The sequence below is a fragment of the Phyllostomus hastatus genome, unplaced genomic scaffold, assembly GCF_019186645.2.
Source record: "Phyllostomus hastatus isolate PE091 unplaced genomic scaffold, TTU_PhHast_1.1 phas_scaffold_345, whole genome shotgun sequence".
Taxonomy (NCBI): Eukaryota; Metazoa; Chordata; class Mammalia; order Chiroptera; family Phyllostomidae; genus Phyllostomus; species Phyllostomus hastatus.
The window spans coordinates 13,483,698-13,511,661 of NW_025334024.1; the positions used below are offsets into that span (position 1 = coordinate 13,483,698).

Consider the following 27,964-nt stretch of genomic DNA (forward strand, 5'->3'; position numbering starts at 1 on the left):
TTAAAATTTTCTGAATTTTGTGAATGTATTACCTATTCAAAAAAATCAAATTTAAAAACTTGGAAAAATGATGTTTTCCAATGTAAGTTTCATGAGGTACATATTTCATATTTTTAATGAAACTGATTTTACCTACTATACTATTCTTATCATTAATCTTTTCAAGACAATTATAGATTCATAAGAAGTTGTGAGAAATAATACATAGAGATCCAGTATACTCTTTACCCAGTACCTCCCACCCCATGATAACTTCTTTTTTTTATTTTTTAAATATATTTTATTGATTATGCTATTACAGTTGTCCCATTTCCCCCCTTCTCTCCCCTCCACCCTGTACCCCCTCTCCCACCCACATTCCCCCCCCTTTAGTTCATGTCCACGTGTCATACTTATGAGTTCTTTAGCTTCTACATTTCCCATACTATTCTTGCCCTCCCCCTATCTATTTTCAACCTACATTCTATGCTACTTATTCTCTATACCTTTTCCCCCTTTCTCCTCCTCCCACCCCGCTGTTGCTAACCCTCCATGTGATCTCCATTTCTGTGGTTCTGTTCCTGTTCTAGCTGTTTGCTTAGTTTCTTTTGGTTTTGCTTTAGGTGTGGTTGTTAATAATTGTGAATTTGCTGTCCTTTTACTATACCTATTTTTTCTTTATCTTCTTTTCTTAGATAAGTCCCTTTAGCATTTCATAAAATAAGGGCTTGGTGATGATGAACTCCTTTAACTTGACCTTATCTGACAAGCACTTTATCTGCCCTTCCATTCTAAATGACCATGATAACTTCTTGCAAAGCTATAGTATGACGTCACAACTAGGGCATTTTCATTGGTACAGTCAAGATATAGACAATTTCTATCATAACTTTGTGCTATTTTTTTAGTCCTGAGGATGTGTGACCTAGTAAATGAAACAACACACTATACAAATCATTGCATCTAGTGTAATTCCACTTTTTAAAAAAATGTCTGAAAAAAAATCCAGCACAGCAAAATGGGAATATTGGTTATCTCTGGACAAGAGGATTACTGGTGGTTTAACTTTTTCTTTTTTGTTTTATAGTTGTTTTCTTTTTTTTTTTGAGGTTAAATTCATGTAACGTGCAATCAAGCATTTAAAACTGTATGAATCAGTGGCATTTAGTGCATTCACAATGTTATGCAACTACCTCTCTTTAGTTTCAGAACTTTTTCCTCACCCCATATCCATTAAAAAGCTTAATAACCTTAACTCCCCTCCCCTACCCCCTGACCTCTAAGCTGCTTTCTGTCTCTACAGATTTACCTATTTTCCAGATATTCTGTACAGAAAGAATCATACATTTCATTACATGGCTCTGCCTTTTCAACTCAAGGCTTCTAAGGACACGCTGGTGTAGTATTTGTAAAAGGATGGTCAAAGCAGGGCTGAGGGCCTGGTGAGCCTGGAGACCATGCACCAAGGACACAATTTACCTTATTTTTATTTTAAGTATAGAAATAGAGGAGATTCAGGGTTAGATTAATTTCATGTACAGACTTTGTGTGGTAGATGCTATACAGAAAGATAAGGAAGCTAACAAGCTGAAGTGGCTGCTAACAATGTGAGCGAATATTGCACCATGGGTATATACTGGAAAGAAATAGGTGAGTAACAATGCAAAGGAGTTAAAGAATTTAGTGGAAACATAGGGAGAGATTAGAGGGCTGAATAAACGTCAAGGTGTAAATCTGTCTGAGTTGAAGAGTGAGCTGGTTGTGGTGAGTAAATTAGTCACTAGGGTTTAAGATTCCTAAAATAGTCGAGTTTGAGATAATGATAAAGAACAAAGGTGTGGTTTTGGGAGTGGACAACCAGACGGGGTAGGGTTTATATCTCCTTTTGGTTCGTGATTGGCAAGAGGCCTTGATGTCGGTCATAGGGTGTTGGTCAGGCCATCCACAGAAATACTAAAATTTCACACATGTCAAGGACCTAAGTAAATAAAAAGAATGTGAAGTAATACAGCCTATATTTTAAAGGGAGATAACTGATGTATGACTGAGAGTAGATATCCTGAAAGGACACTAAGGCAGAATCTACACTATGTGAAAAAAAGCAATTTGAACTAGCTGTACTGCTGGCAGTATCTTCCGGGGAACAGCCGAGTCACACTTAAGGCGAAGAGGTGAAGGAACCATTCTAAAGAACTGGGGAATGGCAGGGAATTGTCTCTGCCATGGGACACAGATTCCAGGGGGAAAGTATGTAAGGAAAAAGCAATAGGTTGAGGAGAGCTATGTGAAGTATGGGGATTTTATAGCAATAGCACAGACTAGATAATGTGAAATGTTTGGGCTTCAAAACAACTAGATATGCTGAACCAAATCTAGCAAACAAATTTGCAGATCCAGAGACAAACCTGTAAGACAGTAAGGAAATCCCTCAAAGAGTACAGATAAAGAGGGGACTCAAAACCAGGTCAATAAGAGTATGCTCGTGTTGCCGCTGTCTCAGTAACCAAGGGATTAGTCATGGGGTACACTGGGTGCAACAACTGGACCCATAGGGGGCATCCCGATTTGCAGATGCCATGCTAGCCTGTGGAACTTGTTTGAAAATACACCCAAGTTGTTTAAGATAAATAAGAGTATGAACAAGATGTACTGAGAATTCAGTTATTTTCCCACGGATTCAATAATTCAAGCTTTAGAATACTTAAAATATAGCCCCTCGTGGGTAGCAGTGTGCATAGCTATGCTCCAGCGCGTGCGTGGAGCATAGCAGTGGATCCTGGCTCAGAGGGGTCCGAATACTCCAGGGACCATACTTTTGAAAACTTGTAACCACTCCTGGGAAAGAATTTCTCCTTCCGTTTCATTAATCATCGGACTTGTTGGGCCTGGCCCAGAGCGGCTAAAAGGTTAACAGGGGGTTACCATACCTTGGGATGATCTGTCGACTTCCGGGAAGTCTCCCGCTGTCTGTGGCCCCAGTTGGGCACAAAAAAGGGAAAGAATCACTCGACAGGGCGAGGGTCCAGATGAGAGCCTGGAGAAGGAGGTAAAACCCAAACCCATTACTGAAAATAGCCGGCACCGGTTTAAACGAATTGACCCTCGCGTTCCTCTCAGGTACACCGCCTGCACCCAGAGTGGCACCCAGCTGCTTCGCGACAACGCATGCGCCCTGAGCAGCGCTGCGCCCACACTCGCACGTGCGCCTGCGCAGCCGTGAGTTTTCGGAGCCTCTCCCCAGGGCCGGGGAGTTGCTGCACCCACCAGGGACTTTTGTAGCAGTTACCTAGTAGGCACTGCTCCGCAGGGGAAGGTAAGGTGAATTCATATCTGAGAGCTTTTGTCTCCAACTGTTTTATGCATTCTTTGTTTTATTCTGGGACATTCAGTTGCTATCTCTCCTGCTACCTTAAAGTAGTCTCCCCGGGGAATTTTAAGCTTGTTTGGAAGCAGCCCTTGCACAGGGATCCTTTTTCTTTTTTAACCTAGAAACATCCAGGATTCGATGGACACCTCAGAAATGTTATTCCTCCGAAATGTCATTCCTCCTTGGCCTTCAATAGGACACTGAATTCTAAAGTTGAATAATAGATACTTTGAAGAAAGGAAAGAAAAAAAGGAAAACTACTCCCAACCCCCACACACGTTTACATACACGTATAATCTCGAAGAATGAACCGGAAATGCTAACTGTGACTACCTCAAGGGAGAAGATACAGGGTGGCTGAGGATGGGCTGAAGAATGGGTTGTGGGAGAGAGGTGCATTGTTTGAGGTTTGACCAGTGCGAATGTAGTGTATTAAATGTTTGAATGTTTGACTCTATCAAAATGTAGACATAAAGAAAATTCAGAAATTTAAGAAGTCTGAGTATAATTTAGTAATGCGTGATAGCATATGTGCGTTTGAAGGGAAAATGTTTTGTGTAAACTGCCAAGTCTTCCTGTTTACTTCTGGACAGAGATCTCTGGGGGTTGAGGAGGCAGTGGGGTACAGGAAAAGAGGAGCCAGGCATTTTCCGAAAATTATCATCAGTGGCACCATACAGGAAACAAATCTTTATCATCTTGACCATTGTATATTCCTTTTGGATTTGCTGAAGAAAAATTGAAAGGTACATTTTAGCGTGCGCTCACTGAACAGGGACATTTGATGTTTATTTTTGTAGAGGAAATTAAGTGGGTGTGACCGTCAGCCTTTAGACTTGAAGTTCCTCTTCCAGATATGGAAAACTTCCCTTAGTGAGGAATCTCCAGACTGATTATGGTGCATTTCTGCCCCAACCTTGCAAGACAACTTCAGATTTCCTCCTCTAAACTAAATGGTGAAGAAAAAATTAGGCAACTGCGTCTAAGAGGAATTGCAGGAGAAAAGCTCATACTGAAAGAAGATCCTGGACACCTATTATTACCTGGGTCAACTCAGCCAGTTCACCTCTGTTCCCCAGTGGCTCTAGACAAGTATAGGAATTTGGGACCAGAGATTGGGGATCCAAAAAATTGAAAGTGTGAAATTTAAGGCCAGAAGTTGAGCTCCCAAATAAAATATTTTAGAAGTAGTGTATCTTAAGTCACTCCAAATGTGACAGATAGTAAAAAGCTAGGAAAACTCTTGGGCAAGTGGAATGGGGAAACTGAGACAAGAAAATTAAACAAGGCCAAACTGAGCAATTTACAGCTGTCTGGAATTGTAACACCTTATCTCTCCTAACCAAGAACATTTGAGAACCAATGGTTCATACCTCTTCTCCTTAACCAGAGAGTACGTAGCTTAAATCTCTCTGGTCTGAGAAAATAGAGGGCAGAGACCCAATTAATGTCATTTTTGCCAGCTAACCCGGGGACAAATGAAGTCAGGGGAACAAATAACAAAAACTCCATTAAAAGATAGACCCAAGATAAAAGTAAAACAGCATGGCTGACCAAAGAATATTCCCAAACCTGCCTATATACTCGTTTTGAAACATCAGCATATTAATAACGCACTTGGAAAGTTGATGAATATTCTGCTGAAACCCTCCCCTAAGATTCTCACCCACAGAAAAAAGGTAAAAAGCCTTCAGGACAAAGACTCTAGGTGGCCTGCTCCAGAGCATGCCCATGCCCCTTCTTGGGCACCAACTTTTTATTTCCCCCTAAACTCTAAGAGTCCCAAGGAGACTTGCAGCTAGGGGAGCAGTGGGCAGTGGTAGGTCGACCCCAGGATTATCTTCAATCCTGTCTCCAAAGGCTCCTTTTCCTCTGACTTCCCGATGAGCTAAAAACAGCCCCACTTTGGCTCACTTTGTGCCTGTGACCTTCACTTCCCAAGGAGCTAACAGCAGCCATGGCTCATTCCTTTCCTATGACTCTTCTGGGTAGCTAAAGCAGAGCACCACCTAGGCTCTCTCCTGTTACTCCTTCTATCCGAAATCCTTCCTTCGTTTCCCTGTCCCCAGCCATAGTAAACATATTCTCAAAATCACCTTGGACTCTTATAGTGAAATCTTTCCCACACAAAGTCAAGAACTCACACACGACAGGCTGGCCTGAGGCAGACCAGCTCCAGGCCGGTTCCCGTCTGGTAACACAAATATCAGTACTTCTACAAAGAAATAAGGCATCAATCAGACTGAGCAGTGAGCAGCATCTAGGGGTGGAAATTCCCCCGCAGAAGAGAAAAAACACATCACAGGAGAGGAAAGCATACTTAGTAAGTTTTATTTTTTTTTAAAAAAAGAAGAACAATAATTTATGCCTTTGGCAAAATAAAGGATCTTGTTAATACAAATGCTTCTTAGAAAACATATGAAAAGATAATATAATATATATATCAATAAATCAATATTAACATTACAGCCAAAATAATAATGATTCTATGACAGTGACAAGTGAGGATATCTGTGGCCCTTACAGAGCAGTGTTTCTGGAAGGTCCTATGATTCCTTTTTTTTTTTTTCAGTACAGATGTGTCTTCATTTTAAGAAAGCCTGATACACACATATCTAAATTTAGAAAGTCAATCAATTAAAGGATATCTACTTACATTACAAAATAATTCTTTATAAAAAGAAAACAACAGAAGTGTTTCTGTAAGGGATACTTTGAATTAGCAAAGTTTCCTGATGTATTTAGAATGTAATTAACCAAATACATGTGCCCCAACTTCATTACAACTATTGCATAAAGTGAGGTATACCTGAAGTTAGGCAGTAACAGAGTTGGGCTTCAGATATGACTAGAGAGAGTATGTTCTTACAGAATGAGGGGGAGAGGTTCTCTCAACCTCTTGTTTTTCTCATCCTAAGCTCTTAATTTTCTTGTTTCTGCTGCTTTCTGGTAACTACTGTTCACCTGGTACTCTCATAAAAAAGAAAAAGGAGGAAGTCATCATAAAAGGGGGGCATATCAATCAGTCAGTCACTCCAGCAGAGCAGAGTAGGACGAAAATCTGGGATTTAGAGTGTGTATACGGATATAGGTGGGGGAAAGTAGGGGCCATTCTGAGCCCTCAATGTGTTTTTGAGGCCCCTCTCCCAGCAGGGGCACCTGACTCGAGGAGCAGCAGGGCCCAGTCCAGTTCTACCTGGACGGGACACACTGAGGAGCATGGACTCAAGCCTATTTGTCACACTCCTCCTGGCTCCCTTCCGCACAGTGGTAGTGCTGCTCACAGAACTCCTGGATCCGGCTACAGGCCTCCAGCATCATCACTTCAGGGACTGTGATTACCACTCGGAAGAAATTCGGGTACTCGAAGCACTGCAAAAATAAGAGCCTGTTATTCTCAGAGCGATTGAACCTAGTCACGAACCACCGCAAGAAGCAGTGATGCCACTTACTCAGCGCTATCAGTTCACTCAGTTTCCATCGCTGGGACACTAAGTCATAGCAGTTAATTCATCTTAAAAGGGACTTGTGGGACAAGGTTGATTTCCCCTCACCTAGAATGTTCCACCATATCCTTTCTTCCCAGAATGGATGGGAAAATGATGGAGAGAAACAAATTTTAAATAGAGGCCATGGGACACATCAGTTTGAATCTCATCAAATGAAGATACAGTTTGTTGGGTGAGGAAAGGTCAGGCTAAAGATGAGCTCAGGGACAGCTCCTGAGGCTCTAGAAACTGTTGAGAAGGTCCTGAGAGAGATACAAGCACTCACCGTTGCCGGGAGGCAGTGGACAGATTGTTCAGCAACTAACCGCTCTGTGAACTCCACGTCATTCTCAAATTCTGGGAAATGCTCCATCTCAATTTCTACCTATACCAATAACAGGGAGAGGCAAGTTTATCAGAAAGAGGGAAAACAGGCTGACTCCCTGTGCCATAAATTAGGTGGGGACTGCTATAAAAAATATCTTGGAACTATACAACTGGTAAATAATTTGATAAGTTCTAGCACTTATGAGCTCATGGAATTTTCCACAACGAAGAGATAATACGTTTACATTAATATTTTAGTTTATTGAAGGGTTCCTTCCTGTATGCTGATAAATGAAAGCTGGAAATAGAATGCCAGTGTTTCTCATAAAAGGTACTGCCAGCCTCATGGCCAGGTAATTCTTGATTGCATGGAACTATCCCACCCATTGCAAGATATTTAGCATGCCTGGCCCACACAATGCCAACAGCATCCCATCATTCTAAATTCCCGTACATTCCCAAATGCCCCTAGGGGACCAGTATCATTCCCAGTTGAGAACTACAGTGGTGTAGAGAGCCTCTTATTTATGTCCTAACTCTTCCCTGTGTGTACATATAAAATAAGTATATCAAGTAATGAATTCATTTTAAGAGAATTGTTTGTTTTTTTTTAACAGTGAGCACAGATCACGTCAGTGGAACAATTCAGAACAAGGTAATTCCTGAAGAGACCGGCCCAGGAGCCCAGTTCTTTGTGAGCCCTGCAGACTACTGGCTTTCCTTGGCCTAACCAGGAGTGGCTGCCACCCACATTCTTACCATGAGGTACATGGCCCCCGAAGGGCGGACTGGCCGGAGTCCAGGGATGGCAGCCAAAGCCCCATAGCACAGATCAGCATTGGACTACAAGAGGAGAAAGATTAAAAATTAAGTAAATGAAAAAACAAATCATTAAAAGGAGAGCCCAGATCAAAGGCAAGGAACCTAAGTTTGTCCTACTGGCATAAGGAGTCAACAAGAAAAAAACCTGCTGCCTGAAGCTTTTGGCCAGGAGCAGAGTGAGTTGCCAGAAGTTAGAAATGTATGGGTGGAGCCCTGGCTGGCATGGCTCACTGGACTGAGCACAGGACTGTGAAGTAAAGGGTCGCTGGTTCAATTCCCAGTCAGAGCACACATGCCTGGGTTACAGGCCAGGTCCTCAGTAGGAGGCATGTAAGAGGCAACCACACATTGTTGTTTCTCTCCCTCTCTTTCTCCCTCCCTTCCCCTCTATCTAAAAATAAATAAATAAAATCTTAAAGAAAAAAAAAGAAATGTATGGGTGGATACCTGCATGGATGCCACCTCCTGATTTGGAAGCCCCGTCATGGAACATTGCTCCAGAAATGAGGACTGTCATTCTGAATTCCACTGGTGACATTCACTGACCCCCAAAGTGAAAAGCCACAGGCTACCCTTACCTTCAGGAAGCTTAGAGTGTTGTGGTAGAACTCTTGAGGGGTGCGACGCAGAATGCTTTTCAAAGCTCCCTGGACAATGGTGCAGGGTCCCAGGATCCGCTGGCTCAGCTTTACCAGCCCATCTCGGATCTAAAAGGCCCCCAGTAAACACATTCTTTAGCCTTTCTTAAGCACCTCAGCTTTGGGACCATTCTTTCTATCAGTCTTTACATCTCTGTTCTGATCATTCTTTCTATCAGTTTTTATAGCTCTGGAGAAGTGATGGTGCCTAGTGTTACTCTTAGATCAGACCACCTGGTTCATAGTCTGCTTCTGTTATGCACCTGCTGTGTGACCCTGGGAAAATTATACAAGTTCTCTGTGCCTCACTTTTCTCAACTATAACATGGAGATAATACTATTACTGGCCGCAGAGGGTTGTTGGAAAGATTAAATTAAAATAATGTATATAAAGTATTGGCACATTGTATGCCTGCAAATATTAGGTGTATTACTGCATTTGTTTCCTTTTCAGTGGTCCAAAAACTGGAAGCAGATGGGACTTCTTGATAGAGCCAGGTACAGAAAAACTGAATTTGGAGAAGTACCATCTTTATCTAGTATCTTTCTAGGCACCCAAAATTACAGGACCCGGGAAGAAAGAGAAAAAAGCTCCTCCTCCCAACCACTGTGCACGTAAAGTAAATATATATCCCAAATTAGACATACCACATTGCTCTCACCTCATTGCCAAAAATGTCTCTTCGGTCATGGATGAGGATCCAGCCCAACCTCCAGCCAGGAACCAGCCAGCGCTTGGCCAACCCCCCACAGGACAGGATGGGGACATTGCTGCTGAGGTTGGCCAGAGGCTCAAATTTGGAGTCAGAAAACACCTGAGGAGGAAAAGAGCCTGTTGTTGTCTTCTTGCTTCCCCTCCTCCACATCCCATGCCTCCTTCCCTTTTCTTTATATCACTAGGGCCAGGGCCTCGGGTTTGGGGGCCCATCCCTACACTGAAGCATGATTGGGATCCCAAGAGGCTTTTAACCTGGTGTCTGGTCTGGATTAAAGGAAGCCTACAATGAGGAAACTGACCCTAGCCCTGTGATATGGGCAACCCCTTGATGCCAGTTCTAGAGAATGAATGACTGTTGGCATTATAAATTTTAAAATATCCAAATGGGTCCACAACTACTTACCTGAAATTCCAGGGCCCAAGTATGTTACAAAATTATTTGGACTTCAGAAAGGTTATATAGCACATATACCATATATTATATAGCACCCCAGAGCACTCTGGGATAGCACTCCACATCAAGCATATTAATGATTCTATCCCTTTCCTACATTCTTGTACAGGCCGTAAGTGAGAAAAATAGAAATCTACAAATATCTATCAGCCAAGTCAGGTTTTGCCACCAAATGAATTCCAAAAATCTTTGGATTTTCATAGCTTTCTGGATTTCAGACAACTGGCTAAGAAGTCACAAATCTATTTATTTGTGAAGAGGGCAGGTATATTGACTTGTACTGAAATGATTAGGAGTTGCTTCTAATCATTTAGAGTTGGCATGTTTTAGATGCCACCTCTAAAGTCCCCATGAAATAATTTGGAGTTAAGATTATTGTAGTGAGAGACCCTGTGCAAGACTCACCATGTCTCCATAGATCTCATCAGCTAAGATGGGGACACACTGCCTTGCAGCCACTGAAAATAAGAAAAACACACGGAAATCATTATTAACATGGATCGCCTTTGCACTTAATTATTTACCTGGTCTTACTGTGTTTCGCATTTCGTGTTTTTGTGTTTTGTCTTCCTGTTTAAGAATTATAAGTTCGTATTATACACTTCCAGGATACAAGGTCTAAATTTGCTATTTAATAAAAGAGACATTTCAGACCCTCTCTTCCACAAGGTGCGGTGCGGGTGGGGAAGCAGCAAGTCCATTTCCTCTTTTTCTCCCTCTTTCAGGCAAGTCCTACCGTTCCAATGGCACTCTTTTCACTAGAGACCCTCAAGGGGCTCCCCTACCTCCATCCTACACTTTGAACTTAGTGATGGACTCTCTTCTTCTTTTTTTTTTTTTTTTCATTCCAAGAAATGGCTAACGGATTCCATCCACCCCATCTCCTTTCCTTTCAAGTGAAGTCTGCTGGACTCACCGGCCAGAATCTTCTGGAGATGACTTCTACTGAACACTGACCCACAGGGGTTCGATGGATTATTGACAATGAGACAGGCTGTCTTTTCATCAATCAGAGATTCCAATTGTTTCAGGTCAATTTCCCAAGACTTCTCTGGCTGGGGAGGAAGAAAGGGTGAGACTAAGATGATTCTGAGAAATTTAGGGAGCATACTCATTTAACTCCAAGGTGTAATGTAACTAATCAAATGTGTCTGTGGTGTCGACCACTCACGTCCAGATCTTTTTCTGCTAGGATAATGCTCACCCATTTTCAGGAAGTAGTGAGCACTTGTGCACTTGTGTCTAAAATTAAAAAGTCATTTACCAATAAATTGTAGAGTTTGACCTCGATCCCCATAGATTCAGCCAAAGTCCTGTAGAGAGAGAAACCGGGTCTCGGAACCAGGATGTTCTGCCCCGGGTTGGCCAGCACTGCTAAACAAAGTTCAATGGCCTGACTGCAGCCACTTGTCAGAATGACATCCTGTGAAGAAAAAAAAAAAGGTTCATTTTGTTAGTAGTTCCAATTGCAACAGGAGAACAGATCATCAGATGTGTGAGTGGGGCACAAAAATAGATTACTTTTTTAAAAATCTTAAATAAAATAGTAGGGACTGTACTAAGCCAAAAATGAAAGAAGGTAACATGCTTGTCTCTGCCCATATCTAAAGGCTGTTGGCCACTTAAAAGAAATAAACAAATCACCTCAAAAAGGATAGGTCAGCCATGACTCAGCCAACTTTCATGAGAGATCATCATGACCTTGGGTTTTTTTGCCTGCCTATTTATTTACTTTTGAGCAGAGATTTGAAGCCTGGCTCTTCTCTGAAACATGGATGAAGGGCACCTCTTCTATTAAGGACTGTGGACCCCTCATAGTAAATAATACAGGTGAGGGTAGCATGGAAACTTGGCACTACCATCAATTCAATATGTCACAATAGCTCAGTCTTCCTATTTGAGTGACCTTAAAATGAATGAGGGGAGCTACAAATTTTTAAAAGATCCTTTTGGTAAAATATAAAATGTTAATTATTTGGTGTTTATGAATTATTGGTTTTCAATGATCTCTTGCAGAGAATCATAGTGACCTCTGAGTCCTTTGAGCCTCCTTGAGACAAACACCACATAAGCTGTATGTGACATCATTATCATACCGTAATGACATTAATTATAATCACCGATTCACATCCTCATTATATAAGAAGTCCTTGAATTGTTACAGGGAAACTACCCTCACCTCCCGTTCCCCCTTGAAACCCTTATTCCTTGTGGAACAGAAACAACGAAAAGAATACAGTTTGCCCCATATTGCTTCAGAGCTGGTATCTTGTCTAAGGCTCACCTTAGCTTCCAGGGGTGCCTCGGGACAGTGGTAATAAGAAGCAATCTCTTCCCGACTGGACAGGTAACCTGGAAGAAAGGAGCAGAAGGAGGAAGCTGGAAGTTTTCATCCCGCAGCTGACAGCCATCCTACAGAGTCCCAGGGTGTCAGTGCCCTCTGCCCCTGCTCAGAGCACATACTGTGCAGTTTAGCTGTCAGCCACTGTAAAGACAGGAGATTCGCTTCATATTTGAGAACTTTAAAATAAGCACAAATATATAAATAACAAGAAAGAGCTCCCCAAACTATAAAATACTCTTCACTATCTTGGTCAGTCTAATTGTGTGTTTATTCTCCATAAAATACAAGATTTAGATTATTCCCAAAGCCCTTCGGAAGACTATATCGTTTTTGAAAAGTTGTAATCATTGAGTGTGATACATTGGGTCCATTTTCAGTTTTTCCCTTATATCCCTATTAGTGTTTTGTACAATTTTGTTCTTTTAAATCATATTCTCATACGTTATTTCCGAATGTCAGTTTACAGGCTTGAAGTATAGACAATTTCAGGCAAATGTTCGTGTTTTGCAAAGCCGCCAGAAAGATCATTATACAAACCAGCACTTCTTTAATTACTAATATGGAGGAGCATTTTCCAAGACACACTATAGTTATTTGTGTTTTCTTTGGCATGAGTGTTCATATCCTTTGAATATTTAAGAGACTTGGTTTTGGTTTTTCAATTGAATCAGTTCTCTAATGCTTTGGTTATAAAAGTCATTACAAATTTTTTTATAACCTAACTTTTGTTCTTACTTTGTTTTGATTTTGTTGTATGAAAGTTTCTAAAATGTAAATAATCAAACTAAATCTCATGCCCCTGAAATCTCTTTGTAGTGTTTTTAATTCTATTTTAGCAAGAACTTGAATTTTTATTCTGCCTTAAGAATGTGTTTCCATGTGCACATGTACACAGGAGAAAAACGTGCAACACTGAGACAGAGTCAAGGAATTACTTATTTTACCAAAACATTTAGAGTAGAAACGTTTCAGGGATGGACAGAGTTAACCCTGAGAGAATTTCTTTCTGGCAGAAACAAACTTCTATTCTTCAACAGGACAGTCCATTCGTTGTGGTTATTGTTGTTTATTCCTCTTTAATATGAAACAATTACAATTTCACTGGGAGTATGATCGGGACCATAATTAAAATAAGCATTGAATACACAGAGAAGGAGAAATAAAGCCAAGCAGCTATTCATACAGGGCAATAAGTAGATTGACTTAGGACCCAGTAAACCAGCAGCAACAGCCAAATTCAAGGCCTTTGTTTGAGAATTAGCAGTTCTCAAGCAATGCTTGATAGGATAGGATATCCTTGATAGGATAGGAGCATTATTTCAGAAACAAGCATGTGGCTGAGCCTGGAGGGGCGGTGCAGTATGTCAAAGAAAACCAGAAACGAGTTGGACTTTGAAGCTTGTATTTAAGAATCCTAAGACCCCTTTCCTCAAATCCAAATGGCAATTTTATCTTAGCCTCTCTTTAGGAACTATGCATCAGGAAAGTGAGAAGAATTGCTAGAAATTCATTCCTATTGGGAAAGCACTGAAGATTTGGAAGCCACCACTTAGAGTCTCGGGGGAAGCTTACCGATGGAGGGGGCATAGCCGTTATACTTCCCCGAGTCCAGGGCATCCTTCATTGCTTGGGTAACTTCAGGATCTGTAGGCAGGTTTCCAAACACCGTAGGGTCCCCTTTTCATGGGAGAAAAGAAATAGCCATCAAGAGGTTACTCTTTCATGCCCAGCGCTCAGACTCCCCCTCCACTTCCATCTTCTCCCATCTGGCAAGGAGGGGTGTGAGGGGAACAATGACCACCCCTCAATCTAGTGTCCCCAACTCACCAATTGACAGAGAAATCATGGTTTTGTCTGGGTTTGGCTTCACCTTCATGCTGTCCACAATGGCGCGGATGGGATTGAAAGTGTTGTTGGCCATGTCCGAGGGCTTCACGGACCATCTGGCCTTCCTGCCTTTCCCTTTTCCTGGCAGAGAGTTCTTCCCACCGACGTTGACGTGCACGTCCAGGAGAGAGTGCAGGCTGCCCTTCCCGTTCATCTGAATCACGTATGGGTCCATCACTAGCCAAGTCTGCAGGGGGAAAGGAGGTCCCTGTGACATCGAGAACCCAGCACCATCCTGAGCAGCTATACTTGGACCTAAACACAGGGGTGATTTCACTGGCCATCTCCTGCCGAACATTTTTCTTTGTTTTGCCACTTTCTCATGAAAAATAGCTTTGTTATGAATGAGGATGGTTTTAAGACTTTTTGCTGAGATAGAAAATAAAGGAAGAAGCCATTCTATAATGTTAGCAAAGAGTATTCTGTTGAATACTAATTTACAGCAAGATTTGCTATGTGCAAACCCTAGTCCTTATAAAAGTTTAACCATGAAACTGAAGAGAAAGGACATGAAAACTATTAAACAATCAAAGAATACCTGTTTTCTCTTTCCCATGCAGTACCTGTCCAAGAAAAATCTCCCTAACCCTTCAACAGACTGTATTTTGCCTTCTGCAAACAGGACCAGGAAGAATCATTCCACATTGTCAGAAATTTAGTGTTAATATTGTCATTGGTAAAACTAAAGCACTATCCTAAAAGCATCTTTCTTCCCTATGGAAAAAGAAGTCAACACACCACAAAGAAAAAAGCACACACCCCAATCACCACCACCAGATTAGCAGAGGCTTGATATTTACCTTTCAAGTAAAAGAACCAAGCAGCCTCCAAATAGCTGAAGCAGAAAGCTGTCTTAATTCTCCTTGGACAAGTGATGATGAACTCAGATGCAATTCCTGCTCCTAAAATAGTTTCCCTAAATGGGCGTTGGGCCTGAAATGTTCGTGCTATTGGCTGGGTTGGGAACTGGGCAGCCAACCCTCTTCTTTCCTCCCCTTTTCACTTTTTGTTGCTTCTCACCTCTAACCCTACTCCCACCCCCAATGACCAAATCAGGAATTTGACCTCATCAAACATCTGGAATTCTCTGAGTTAACTCTTTCTGGGCTTAACTGTTTCTGAGTTAACTCTATCTCACATACTTTGTGAGATGATGGAGAGGACTGTCAGAGGCGTAGTTGTGATCACAAGTGATAATTTTAATTTTTTCTTACAAAATAACCTGTTAAAATTTTAACAATACAGACGTGCAAAGTAAAAGTGAGGGTCCTTCCTTGTACTAGGCTATCTGCACTCTCCATTCTGACTGTAAGGGGTAAGCAGTGGCAGTAACTGGGCCTTTTCTATCCATTTCTAGCCAAGATGGAGAGACAGTAGGTGGATGGGTGGGTAAGTAGGTTGGTAGATGACAGATACATTGATATACAGGTTCACACAAATGTTGGAAACACAGGTGGAATCATGCTCTGCAACTTGTTCCACAACATGTGTGTTTATTTCCCACATCTTGGACATCTTTCCCTGTCAGTCTACGAAGTTGTACGCCAATCAGAACAAACTGGGCAGCTGGAGTAAACTAAGGCCCACTCAGCAAATATGTGAAAAGTACAGGGTCCTCTAGGCAACCAAAACCTGTGCAACTTTATCCTTACACTGGAAATTGTCTTCTGTGGCCTGTTTTGGGGTTATTGGAAGAATAATAAGATGTCAGGTGAGATATAAACCAAACAACATCACTAAACCAGCACAGCAGAGATCTCAGCATTCCTGTGAGCCCATGAAAAATGCCACCCATTCAAAGGTTAAGAGAAACCTCAGTGACCCCATGGTTCAGATCCTATCTGTTTATTTATTGGGAGATGAAGAGTTGTTGCCTAAGCTCTTTCTTCTCCCTCTACTTTTTGTTAATTTGGTGATTCGGTGACTTGAGTCTCCTAAAGGGTGGAATGACCTTTGGTTTTTCTGGACCTTCCATTCCTCAGTGCTTTGAAAATCTTATCTCACGCATTCTCTTCCCCACTCCAGTGAAGCAAGCCTTTACCACCCCTTCTTACCAGTAGGGCAGCAGAAGCACCAGGCAAGGGCAGGAAGCAGGGCAAAGAGAATTCAAGTTCTGAAGCTGGAGCCCTGATCCCTAAGCTAGACAATCAAGGTGGCTCTGTTTCAAAAGGTGAATATGTAACCCTGTCTCTACAACACCCAAAGATACAGAAAAGGAAAGTCTTGAGTCAACTCTCCTTTTGGCACCCTATGGCAAATGGCCTGTGGTTTTGTTTTTGTAAATGCAGTTAAATACAGTATAGACAGGAGCTACTTCACAGGCTGGACAGGGTGCCCTTGGTGTAGTAGCCAACGGAGTGTGAACATGGTGTTATTTTCAAAGCACGCAGACTTTGTCCAGAGAGAAGACCACTCTTTTCCAAATGGTTTTGTTTCAATACCCTCCATTGGAAATGAAATACAATATGTACTGGAGAGATAAGAAAGGGGGAAAAAAAGCATTTATAACTCCACCACCGTTCTTAGCACTTAGTCTTATTTTTCCACCATAAAGTTGGGATCTTGTTCTATATACACATTTTTCAAAGTGAGATAAAGTTCACACAACCATATATTCACCGTTTTAGACATTCCAAAGTGGAAGACTCGGTGGTTTGTGATACACTCACAATGCTGTACAGCCACCACCGCCACCTCATTCCCAAACATTTCCATCGGAAAGCCTCTCCCCACTCCTCCTCCTGCCCCTGGCAACCACAGATCTACTCTCTGTCTCTATGGACTTGCCTGTTCCTGACATTTCATATAAATGGACTCACACCATATGTGGTCTTTCATGTCTGACTTCTGTCACTAAGCAAATAAATGTATTCAAGGTTCATCCACGCTGTGCTTGAATCAGCACTCCCATCCTTTTTACGGCTGATTAATACCCACTGCAGGGCTGTACCACATCTGTTCATCCATTCACCAGCTGGTGGACACTGGCTCGTTTACACTTTTGGTACTATGAATGATGTTACTGTTAACATTTGTACACAAGTTCTCGTGTGAACATATATAGATTTCATTTTGCTTGGATAGCTTTTGCTTTGTGAATTTTTAAATTGTAGCACAGATATTTTCCCATGTGATGAAAAACATTCCATCATAAAGTATCGAAATTTATTAAATAATTTTCCTATTGTTGGACATGACGTGGAGTCTAGCTTTTTAAAAAATTGATTTCAGAAGAGAGGAAGGGGGGAGGGAGAGAGAAACATCAATGTGAGAGACAACCTAGGAATGTGCCCATGGGAATGGAACCCATGGCCTTTTGGTGTCTGCGGCAATGTTCCAGCCAGCAGAGCCACCCAGCTGAGGCTGGGACCTCCTTTTCATAATTGTGAATGATGCTGCATAAATGTCTGTTCATATATTTATTATTTCCTTAAGATAAATTTTTCTATACCTTGATTTACTGCATTGAATAAAATAAACATTTTACTTTTAGTGTTTTAGTAATTAAAGTGTGATATATCCTCAGATCATAAATTCAAATATAGATGTTTATAAACTAAACCCTGAACACCTTCTTTCCCTACAATCGCACTCCAGAGAGATAGGCACACCAGCCATTTCTTGTGTTATCTTTCCATGTGTCTATACAGTACGTATTGCCGGGGTCCTGCCTCGGTGGGGTCTCAGGGTCCCCGAAGGATGCACGGCTCACGCGAAGAGACTGGAGCGAGATACCAGGTGGGGTGCCGGAGGACAGCCAGGCTCTCTAGGCCTGACTGACTCACCGAGAAGAATCAATCTTTATTTTTATAAGGGAGGTTATACAACATTCAATGCATAGTGTGATTATTAAAACAGCAACGATTACCATAGAAATAACTTCAAAAAGTACAGAAGGTTTTACAAATCAATCATGTTAAACAAAGGTTATTTTGACCAAGAGGGCTATCAATCAGATAGCCAACGAAACTATATTACGGGCACAAACTTTCAGGTGCCAATTAGTAACTAGGTGTCTATTAAGATTCTAGGGATTGGTCTAAGTTAAAAGGGTGCAAGGGGTGATTTATAGGTTATCTAGAAATTAGCTATTGTCCATTGAGGTTAGATTTGTCTAGGTTAGGTAACTGGGTTTTTGCCTAGGGTTTTTGTTTTATACATCTTGGGGTGGGGGCTATGTTTTGTATTCATTTCCATGTATTGAGATTATTATTTTCAACTAGAACTCCTTGCTTCTTTACACTCCTGTCCACGGTATGGGAGGGGTAGTGGCTCTAATAAATCTTAAGCTTTTAAGTGGTGACTCCTCAAGAAACATTCCTAGCAACAGCTTCCTTCAGCGCTCTGGCAGTTGGCCTGCCCATAGTTTAATTTTGTCCTTAACTTTCCAGGTGGGGGAAGTAGGCAGCATTAGGGTTGCTAGGGGTTTCTATTCTGTGGTCAGCAAGTCATTTTGCACAGAATCAGAGGCATCGTGCAGATTTTTTGTTATAACACACAGGTATCCAAAAATCCCACCACCTATTGCTAGCAGGGACAGGCATACAGGAGGAGATAGACGGGAGATGCTGCTGCAGCCACCTCTGCTGTGCAGATGCGTCTCCTCCGACCCGACTGTGTCAAGGGTCGGCTATTGGTCGGCTCCCAACAACTTATAAAGCTGGTAGTTATAAATATATTATGTATATATAATACACTTGATCTATAGCTAGTGTCCCTTATTACAGCCACTAGTCATAAGTGACTATTGAGTGCCTGTAATGTGGTTTTTCTGAACTGAGATGTATGGTTGGTGTAAAACACACATCAGGTTTCAAAGACATAAAAAAATAATGTAAAATATCTCATCAATTATTTTATATTGGCTACATGCTTAAATAGCATTCTGAATATATTGGGTGAAATAAAGTACATTATTAAAATCAATTTCACCTGTTTCTTTTTATGTTTTAAAATATTTCTATCAGAAAATTTAAAATTACTGTGTGTTTGCATTCTGTTTCTATTGGACAATGCTGTTCTACAGATTGCTTTTTAAAACATCTTAATAATATGTTGTGTGGATATTCTTCCTGTTTTCATGCGTTGAGATCAACTTCACTCCTTTTAATGGGTACACAGTGTTTGCTTACCCATTCCACCCCTTTGGACATGGGCAGCTTCCAACTTTTTTCTATTACAAATAAAATGTACTGAAAACAATTGCTATTTTATGATTGGGAATTTTTATAAGTATCTTATAATTTGTGGGACAGTTTCCTGGAAGTAGAATCACATTTCAAATGCTGGTAGACCTGCCAAACTGGTCAACAGCTGGGCCGTTAGGAAGAAGAAACATACAAATATCTTATTTTGACCACCTCTTGGAGTTTAGACTCCCTGCCAGGATATCATAACCAGTTTGAGAGGTCACAGAGGGAATCAGCTGAGGGTTTTCTAGGGGGACAGAATCTCAGAGGTTAAGACCCTCCATGATATTGGCCTTAGCAAGAGTCAAGTCAAACAAAGGTAGGGTTTTCTTGAAGGTAGAAGATTTTGTGACTGATCTTTTCCACTCAAGGTTGGGACTTTCAAGGATCCCAGCTACAAATGAGATTCAAGCTCAACTCCTCCTGCCACATACCCACACAGCCTGAAGGCTGGTGTCCTATCCCCACCTGGAAGTCAAGGCAGGAGCCTTAGATTGTTCAAATAATCCAGGGCAGCAGCACTATTGCCCCCCGACCCACCCACCCTCACTGGTTTTCAGTTCCTTGTTGTTTGGCCCCTGGTGGCATTCCTTTCTTATCTTGGGAGCTCAAGCATTTTGTTATATTTTATCCAACATTTCTAAACATCTTTACAATTAAAGATTTTTCCTGAGCTCAATATTGTTTACAATGAAAGTCTCTGTTCTTGTTCATTTGAAATGTCACCTCTACCTTTCACTAAATTCCTGAATTTTCCTGTGGCTTTTATGGAATATTTTCTCCTTAGATTGAACATTTTTCCAGTTCTTGATACACGTTGCCAACTTGCTTTCAGAAAGGCCAGTTACCTTCCTATCAGTAGTTGTTTGCAAACCCTGGGAATGATTTTCTAAAAATCATTAAATATTAAAGTGTTGCTATTATTCCTCTTCTTTCTGTTTTAGTGAGGTTGGTCACTTTCCATGTGTTTACTACCTCTTCGTGACTTGTGAGGTACCTGTTCACACCCCTCACCAGTCTCACAGGGGGGACTCATGTTTTTCTTCGGTGAGACCTGGGTCTGTGAAGCCACCACAGGGCAACAAAACAGCTGCTCTGAGATCTCAGCCCAGACGCCTCTGTCTCAACCAGTCTGGCTCAGACTCAGGTTTACAGATCAAAGGACATTCAGCAGCACAGGTCTGAGGAGGGCGGTCTGCAAATAGAGCAGCTGACGCAGAAACCTGCAGGGCCCAGGGTAGGTGAAGGGGTCAGGAGCTGCTGTATCCGCCCTTCTTCAGTACCTGACAACTGAACCTAGGGTCAAAAGGAAAAGCAGAGAAACCACACGGTTTTGGTAATGCCCCTCTTCTACAGCCCATGTTTTCTCTTAGTAGAAAGCAGGGGGAGGAGGGAGGTGGGGACCGAATGGAAGGACCCTGCTCTACTTAGGAAGCCTTACTGCTGCCACGTAAACTCCACTGGGCAGCCAGGGCCCAATAAACTACAGAAATACTCACAAAAAGCTACACCAACCAGCTGTAGTTAAGCCTTTCATTCAAAAATCAAAGAACACCTTCCACTGATTTTTTTTCTTATTTTGTTTGCCATAGAGAAGTATTCTTTTTTAATTGTGGAAAAACACGTAACATTAAATTTACCATCTTGATCATTTGTAAGTGTACAGTTCAGTAAGTAGTGTTAAGTATATGCAGGCATATTGCTGTGAAACAGATCTCTTGAGCTTTTTTATATTGCAAAACTGAAAGCCTCTAAAACACTAATTCTCCTTCCATCCTCTTCCCAGCTCTTGGCAACCACCTTTCTGTGTTTTGATAGAAAACTATTTTTTAAATAGTGCCATGACCCACAGATAACCACTGCTAACCATTTTCCTAACAATTAACAGTTTGAAGTCTATTTTTTTCTAGGTGTACATCCACAGGCTTTCTATATCAGAATTTTCTATTCTGTGAGTCTTATTTTACATGATATTATGAACATTTTCCTACAACTATAAAAGTTTTGTAAACTTATGTTTTAATGATTGCCTAAAACCCTGGGATCTTCATTTTTATAGACCTGTTTTCACACCCTTCCTTTCTCTACCCATGCAAGTGGCGTAACAGCTCACACTCGCTGATAAACTATCCCCTACCATGCCCTGTTTGACACACTCTACCCAAATCAGCTCATAATCCTCAAATCCATCCTAGTGTAAAGCCTGGGTCATGCCCACTGCACAGGTGAAAATGAGTCACACAGGTGGTGAGTGGGGAGCTGGAGGTCCAGTTTCACCATCAGGCCCCAGATCCCACTATACAAATCTGTCTCTCTTTAGATGACAAAGTGAGGTGAACAGTATAAGTCCTTCATTCAATAAATAGAAACAAATAAATAAATAGAAAACATGAAGAGGCAGCCAGCTGTGGAGAACTTTCAGGAGGTAATGAATGAACTATGTGGATCAAGCATGGACTATTCACCTGCCTTTTACTGCTTATTTCCTTGATAGTTACTTTGTGTCATCTCCTCTTGAACCATCATTATCAATGATTATTCATCAATTGGGTGCAGATGTTTTAATTCCCCTGGTAGACCCTAAGTTTCCTGATGAAATACAAGGAGGGGAGCATCCCTTATCCTGTACTTCTCCACACCCTCTGGTTGGAGCTTTGTATGAGCCATGCTCAACACTTGCCCACTAGTTGGCAATGGATAACACATAAACCAGAGGGACAGAAATGGTAGAAGGAGCAGGCTCAGGAGCAGCAAAAAAGCCTTTGCATAGTCAGAGAGGGTTGCACAGGGAATTTAGGAGGGATTAGGAGGCTAGGTTGGACTTGATCCCTTACAATGCCATCTTAATTCATAGAGCTCTTTAGTTTGTTCCTACATTCATTAGCTCATACAATTTTTACAAAAACAAACAAACGAAAAACCTCACAAACCTGTGAGCTAGACAGAGAGAAGACTGTCAGAACAGAGAGGTGAACCTGGTTGTGCTTTTAAATTTTTAACTAAATTTTTAATTGTAGAATAGTCTTAGATTTACAGAAAAGTTACAAAAATAGTACAGTTCCCACATCCCCTCATTCAGTTTTTCTCTATTTTTCACATCTATGTCACTATGCTACATTTTCAGTCACAACTAAGAAATACACATTATTCCATTAATATTAACTAAATTCCACGTTTTATTTGGATCTCACGAGTTTTTCCACTACCCTTTTTTTCTGTTCCAGGATCCTATCCAGACACATTACATTTAGTGGTCATGCCTCCTGAATCTAATCTGATCTTAGATCATTTCCACTGATCTATGACAGTTGCTCAGACTTCCCTTATTTTTCATGATCTTGGCAGTTTTGACACAGACTGTTCCTCAGTGTGCATTCATCTGATGTTTTTCTCATGCTTAGAAGGGAAGGCCAGTGGATGTCTCAGCCATTTGCTTCACATCAGAGCTCTACAGGTTAAAAAGGAAATAAAACTTCCACCTATTTTCTGATTGAAGTGACTGCTGGCCACTTCTCTCATGAAGTCTGGCAGATAACACCATCTTGTTTGTTTTGCGCTTTGCATAATCACTGAAACCATGCCCACAACACAATCACTTTTCTGCAGTCAGAACTTGGTGTTCCTTCATTTGTGGGTGGCTAAAACCTCAATCCCTCAACTCCAATTCTGCATTCATCAGGAATGAGCATCCTTAGTGCATCCCGAGGAAGCCACCAAACAAATGAGCCTAGATTCTTGGGAAATAATGCTGTGTTCTTGCCATGCTGATGTCCAGAATGGTCTAGAGTCTAAACCATGCTCCAATCCCTCAGCCTATTTGTAGATCAGAATGTCTCATTATTTGTGTAATGATAGATGTTGACTGTGTTTTTAAAAATTGAGATATAATTCACATAACATGAAAATCATCTTTTCCAAGTGGACCATTCACTGGTTTTTAGTATATTCACAAGGTTGTACAATCAGCACTGCTGTCTAATTCCACAACAGTGTCACCACTGCAAAAAGAATCCCTGTACCTGCTGGCAATCACTTCCCACTCCCCACCACCACACCACCCCTGGGGACCACTAATCTGCTTTTTATCTCCATGGATTTTCCTATTCTGGACATTTCCTCTGAATAAAAGAGTACAAGATGTGGTCTTTTGTGTCTGACTTCTTTCATTTTGCATAATGTCCTCAAGGTTCATCCATAATGTAGCATGTATCAGCACTTCATTCCCCATATGGCTGAATAATATCCCATTGTATAAATATAGCACATTTTGTTCACTCATTCATCCGCAGATGGATGTTCAGGCTGTTCCTTAGTTGACTGTGTTTTGATAGCTACTTAACACTTGCTAACTAACTCACCTCCTGGCATCAAATCTTGTCTTCCTAATTCGTAATCCATGTCTCATCCATGTCTTATCTCCAACAAAAGACAGCCAAATAGTGGCTATAGCTGCAAACACATAAAAACAAAAAAACAAAAACAAAAAAACCACCTAAAGATGACCTGTATGGAAAATCATTGCTGATTTTTCTACCATATCCATTCACTAATGGATTCACATATAGTTACTGAGTGCCTACTACATGTTAAGCAATGTTTAAAGTTCCACAGCTGTAAGGTTCAAGAAGATACAGACTCAAGGAACTGGAGCCTAGTGACTGAGATGGGCATTAAGCAAATCATTCCACCAATAGATATTTAAATTGCTATTAGGATGAGTGCCATAGAGGAGAAGTACAGGAAGAATAGCACAAGGTGAGGACAGAAGTTGAAAGAGCCTTCCCTGAAGAAGTTGCATTTGAGTTGCCAAGATAAGGATTTGTCCAGAAAAAGTGAGTGAGAATGAGTCCAGCTGCGAAAATAACATACTGAAAGCCTTGGTGGGCTTGAGAGCAGGTGGTGGGGCACTATGAGAAAGAAGAGAATAGTAGACAATGAGTCTAGAGAAAGACAGAGGGATCTGGCCAGATCATGTTAATAGAGTGATCAGTATCAGTAGCAGCATCCTCTTGCCTAAAGGTAGCCTTAAACTGTTTTCCAACACACCAGGGCATTTAGAAAGTCTTCAACCTGCTCAAAATTAGGCAGTTTTCTTTCCAGTCCCATGCAGAGCAATTCTAGTCCTGAACCGTGTTCTTGCCCACAGGTAACATATCCTACATATTTTCTTGTCCACTGGTAACATCTTCCCTTTGCCTCTTCAGTCCATTCTTTACCCAACTTTCTCTGTGCCCTAGGAGGCTGACCTGCATGGACCTCTATCAGTGGGATCCCTTGGCCATTGTGGGTCACTGGCAGAAGATTTGAAGTTGGGAGAAGGGTATGTATAGGTTGAATAATTATTCCTCTATTTCCCTTCTGGTTGGATTGCATTTCTGAAGACCACCCTTACTCTCAGGAGGCTATCTCCATGCAACTGTTCTCTCTAGGTTCTTGTCATTATTTCTCCCCCTTGCCCCTTCTTCAGGCCTCAGTGGGGACAGCTCCCCTGTTGATTTCTCCAGTCCCTGCTCACACCTTCAGTCACCCGAGATGGCTGCAACAATACCCCCATTCCACATGCTCTTCAACAATGTGGCTCTGTCACTTCTCCATTGAGAGCTGAAGTCTGTTTCTCCACCCTCTTAAATCTGGGCACACCCTGTGACTGCTTTGGCCAATGGAAGTCGGGAAGACACACTATGCCAGTTCTGGATATAGTCCTTAACTGATCTACCAGCCTCTGCTTCCAGCTCTTGGGACCCTGGCCTTCGTGTAAAAAAATCCAGTTTCCTCTTCTGGGGAAAAAGGAACCTAGGGAGCACTGAGGTGCCGGGAAGGCAGGAGACAAAGCCCTCTGGGACGTTTAGCCCATCTGAGCCTTCAGATCACACCACACCAAGACAGCTGTGACTGCACGAGAAATCACAAGCAAGATCAACTAGTCCCCGTCAACCCTCAGAACCACAAGAGATCCAAAACAAACTATTATGTGTCAGAACACCTATGTCTCCTTTGTTAAACTGTCTTCAAATTGCCTAGTTTGTGTGCAGCATCCATTTCCTGCTGGAGCCCCGCAGACCACAGCCCAAAGTGTCTGGCAATAAAAACCCTCCTCTGACTTCTAACCTGGACCCCAGGATCCCATGCACGATGGGGACTGGAATAATCCTGGAACGCCATCGGTCTGAAGTCATCCTGCACACATGGGTCTCTGTCTGTCCTGTTTTAAACACAGCACTCAGGCCCCTGCTTGAAAGCGCTTTTCACAAGCTGCTTTCCAAAACAAACGTGGCATTTTTTTTTCCAGCTGAAATCACCATCTTCCAGCAATTCTCAAAAATGTCTGATGCAAGGCAAAAGAGGAGAGGTACCCACTATATGTCCTATATACCTTTTCTTTTTATATATAAAAATATTTATATATAAACATAAAATATATTTTATATATATATAATATATATAAATATAAAAATATTTATATATAGCCCTGGCTGGCATAGCTCAGTGGATTGAGCACAGGCTGGGAACTAAAGTGTCCCAGGTTCAATTCCCAGCCAGGGTACATTCCTGGGTTGCAGGCCATTACCCCCAGCAACCGCACATTGATGTTTCTCTCTCTCTAAAAATAAATAAATAAAAAATCTTAATAAAAATATTTTTAAAATATTTATATATAAATATTTATTTTTTCATGTGCTCACCCAAGGACATGCTTATTGATTTTAGAGAGTAGGGAAGGGAAGGAGAGAGGGTGAGAAACACTGATGTGAGAAAGAAACATCCATATATTCCCCGACAGGGGGCCAAACCTGCAACCTACATATGTGCCGTGACCAAAATCAATCCCATGACCTTTCAGTTTACGGGACGATGCTCCAACCAACAGAGCAACAGTGGCCAGGGCTTCTGTAACCCTTTTAGAAAATATCGAGTTATTCCTTTGGTCGCATACATGCAAATCCACAAGCTGGGTGATATTTGTAGACCTTAGGGAATGGGCACTGTTCAAAAAAATGCCCCTCAAATGTTCCCATGGCAAAACTGGAAGAGTCTACAATGTCATTCAGCACATGGTAGGAATTGTTAGAAATAAACAAGTTGAGAGCAAGGTTCTTGCCAAGAGAATGAATGTACGTATTGAGCATATTAAGCACTACTAAGAGCCAAGACAGCATCCTGAAATGTGTGAAGGAAAGTGATCAGAAAAAGAAGGAAGCCAAACAGAAAGGTACCTGGGTCCTACTAAAGTGCCAGCCTGCTCCGCCCAGAGACGCACACGGTGTGAGAACCAACGGAAAGGAGCCTGAGCCGCTGGAACCCCTTTCCCATGAATTCATGGCATGTAAGTGTAAAATAAATCAATAAATAAATACTTCTGTACCAGGGTCCAGCCTCGGCAGGGTCTCAGGGTCTCAGGGTCCCCGAAGGATGCACGGCTCAGGCAAAGAGACTGGAGCAAGATGCCAGGTGGGGTGCCGGAGGACAGCCAGACTTTTTGGGCCCGACTGATTCACCGAGAAGAATCAATCTTTATTTTTATAGGGGAGGTTATACAATATTCAATGCATAATGTGATTATTAAAACAGAAACGGTTACCATAGAAATAACTTCAAAAAGTACAGAAGGTTTTACAAATCAATCATGTTAAACAAAGGTTATTTTGACCAAGAGGGCTATCAATCAGATAGCCAACAAAGCTATACGGGCACAAACTTTCAGGTGCCAATTAGTAACTAGGTGTCTATTAAGATTCTAGGGATTGGTCTAAGTTAAAAGGGTGCAAGGGGTGATTTATAGGTTATCTAGAAATTAGCTATTGTCCATTGAGGTTAGATTTGTTTAGGTTAGGTAACTGGGTTTTTGCCTAGGTTTTTTGTTTTATACATCTTGGGAGGGCCATGCTTTGTATTCATTTCCATGTATTGAGATTATTATTTTCAACTAGAACTCCTTGCTTCTTTACACTCCTGTCCACGGTATGGGAGGGGTAGTGGCTCTAATAAATCTTAAGCTTTTAAGTGGTGACTCCTCAAGAAACATTCCTAGCAACAGCTTCCTTCAGCACTCTGGCAGTTGGCCTGCCCATATTTTAATTTTGTCCTTAACTTCCCAGGTGGGGGAAGTAGGCAGCATCAGGGTTGCTAGGGGTTTCTATTCTGTGGTCAGCAAGTCATTTTGCACAGAATCAGAGGCATCGTGCAGATTTTTTGTTATAACACACAGGTATCCAAAAATCCCACCACCTATTGCTAGCAGGGACAGGCATACAGGAGGAGATAGATGGGAGATCCGGTCGCAGTCGCCTCTGCTGTGCAAATGCGTCTCCTCCGACCTGACTGTGTCAAGGGTCAGCTGTTGGTCGGCTCCCAACACTTCTGTACTGATTAAAAAAACAGATGTAGCAGAATGGGTTGTTTTGCTGCACAGTGAATCACTCGTACATTCAAGAAAGCATCCATTTTTTATTTTCCAAGCCAAGCAAATTTTTTTTTTGGAACTTCCTCAAAGGGCCTATAACTAGCCCACTCTTACATTTAATTCCTTGTCCTTCTTAGAAAGATGTCCTGGATGCTGGTACCTAAAACAGAGCTCTGAGTCTCTTGTAAATGTCCAACTAGTTCTATAAACAAAACAGGATGTATAGATATGGATACAATGTATATATAAAAAGAAAAAGAGGGAGAGATTCTCTTCCCATCAAGTCTGATCTCCGAGCAGCCAACTAAAGGGATAATTTAATGATGACATGAATTACATAACCTTTCTCT

General features: G+C 41.6%; 1 protein-coding gene across 1 annotated transcript; it reads right to left on the reverse strand.

Moving 5' to 3' along the window:
- Positions 1-5,661: 5,661 nt before the first annotated feature.
- Positions 5,662-14,944, reverse strand: TAT (tyrosine aminotransferase). The gene is made up of 12 exons (XM_045818562.1): positions 14,825-14,944; positions 13,965-14,211; positions 13,710-13,814; positions 12,078-12,145; positions 11,058-11,216; positions 10,710-10,848; positions 10,199-10,251; positions 9,284-9,436; positions 8,562-8,690; positions 7,921-8,004; positions 7,121-7,219; positions 5,662-6,718 (listed from the first exon to the last, which is right to left on the reverse strand). Exons 2-12 carry the CDS (start codon positions 14,197-14,199, stop codon positions 6,578-6,580), a joined length of 1,365 nt encoding a protein of 454 aa, XP_045674518.1. The 5' UTR covers positions 14,200-14,211; positions 14,825-14,944; the 3' UTR covers positions 5,662-6,577.
- Between the last annotated feature and the right edge of the window lie 13,020 nt (positions 14,945-27,964).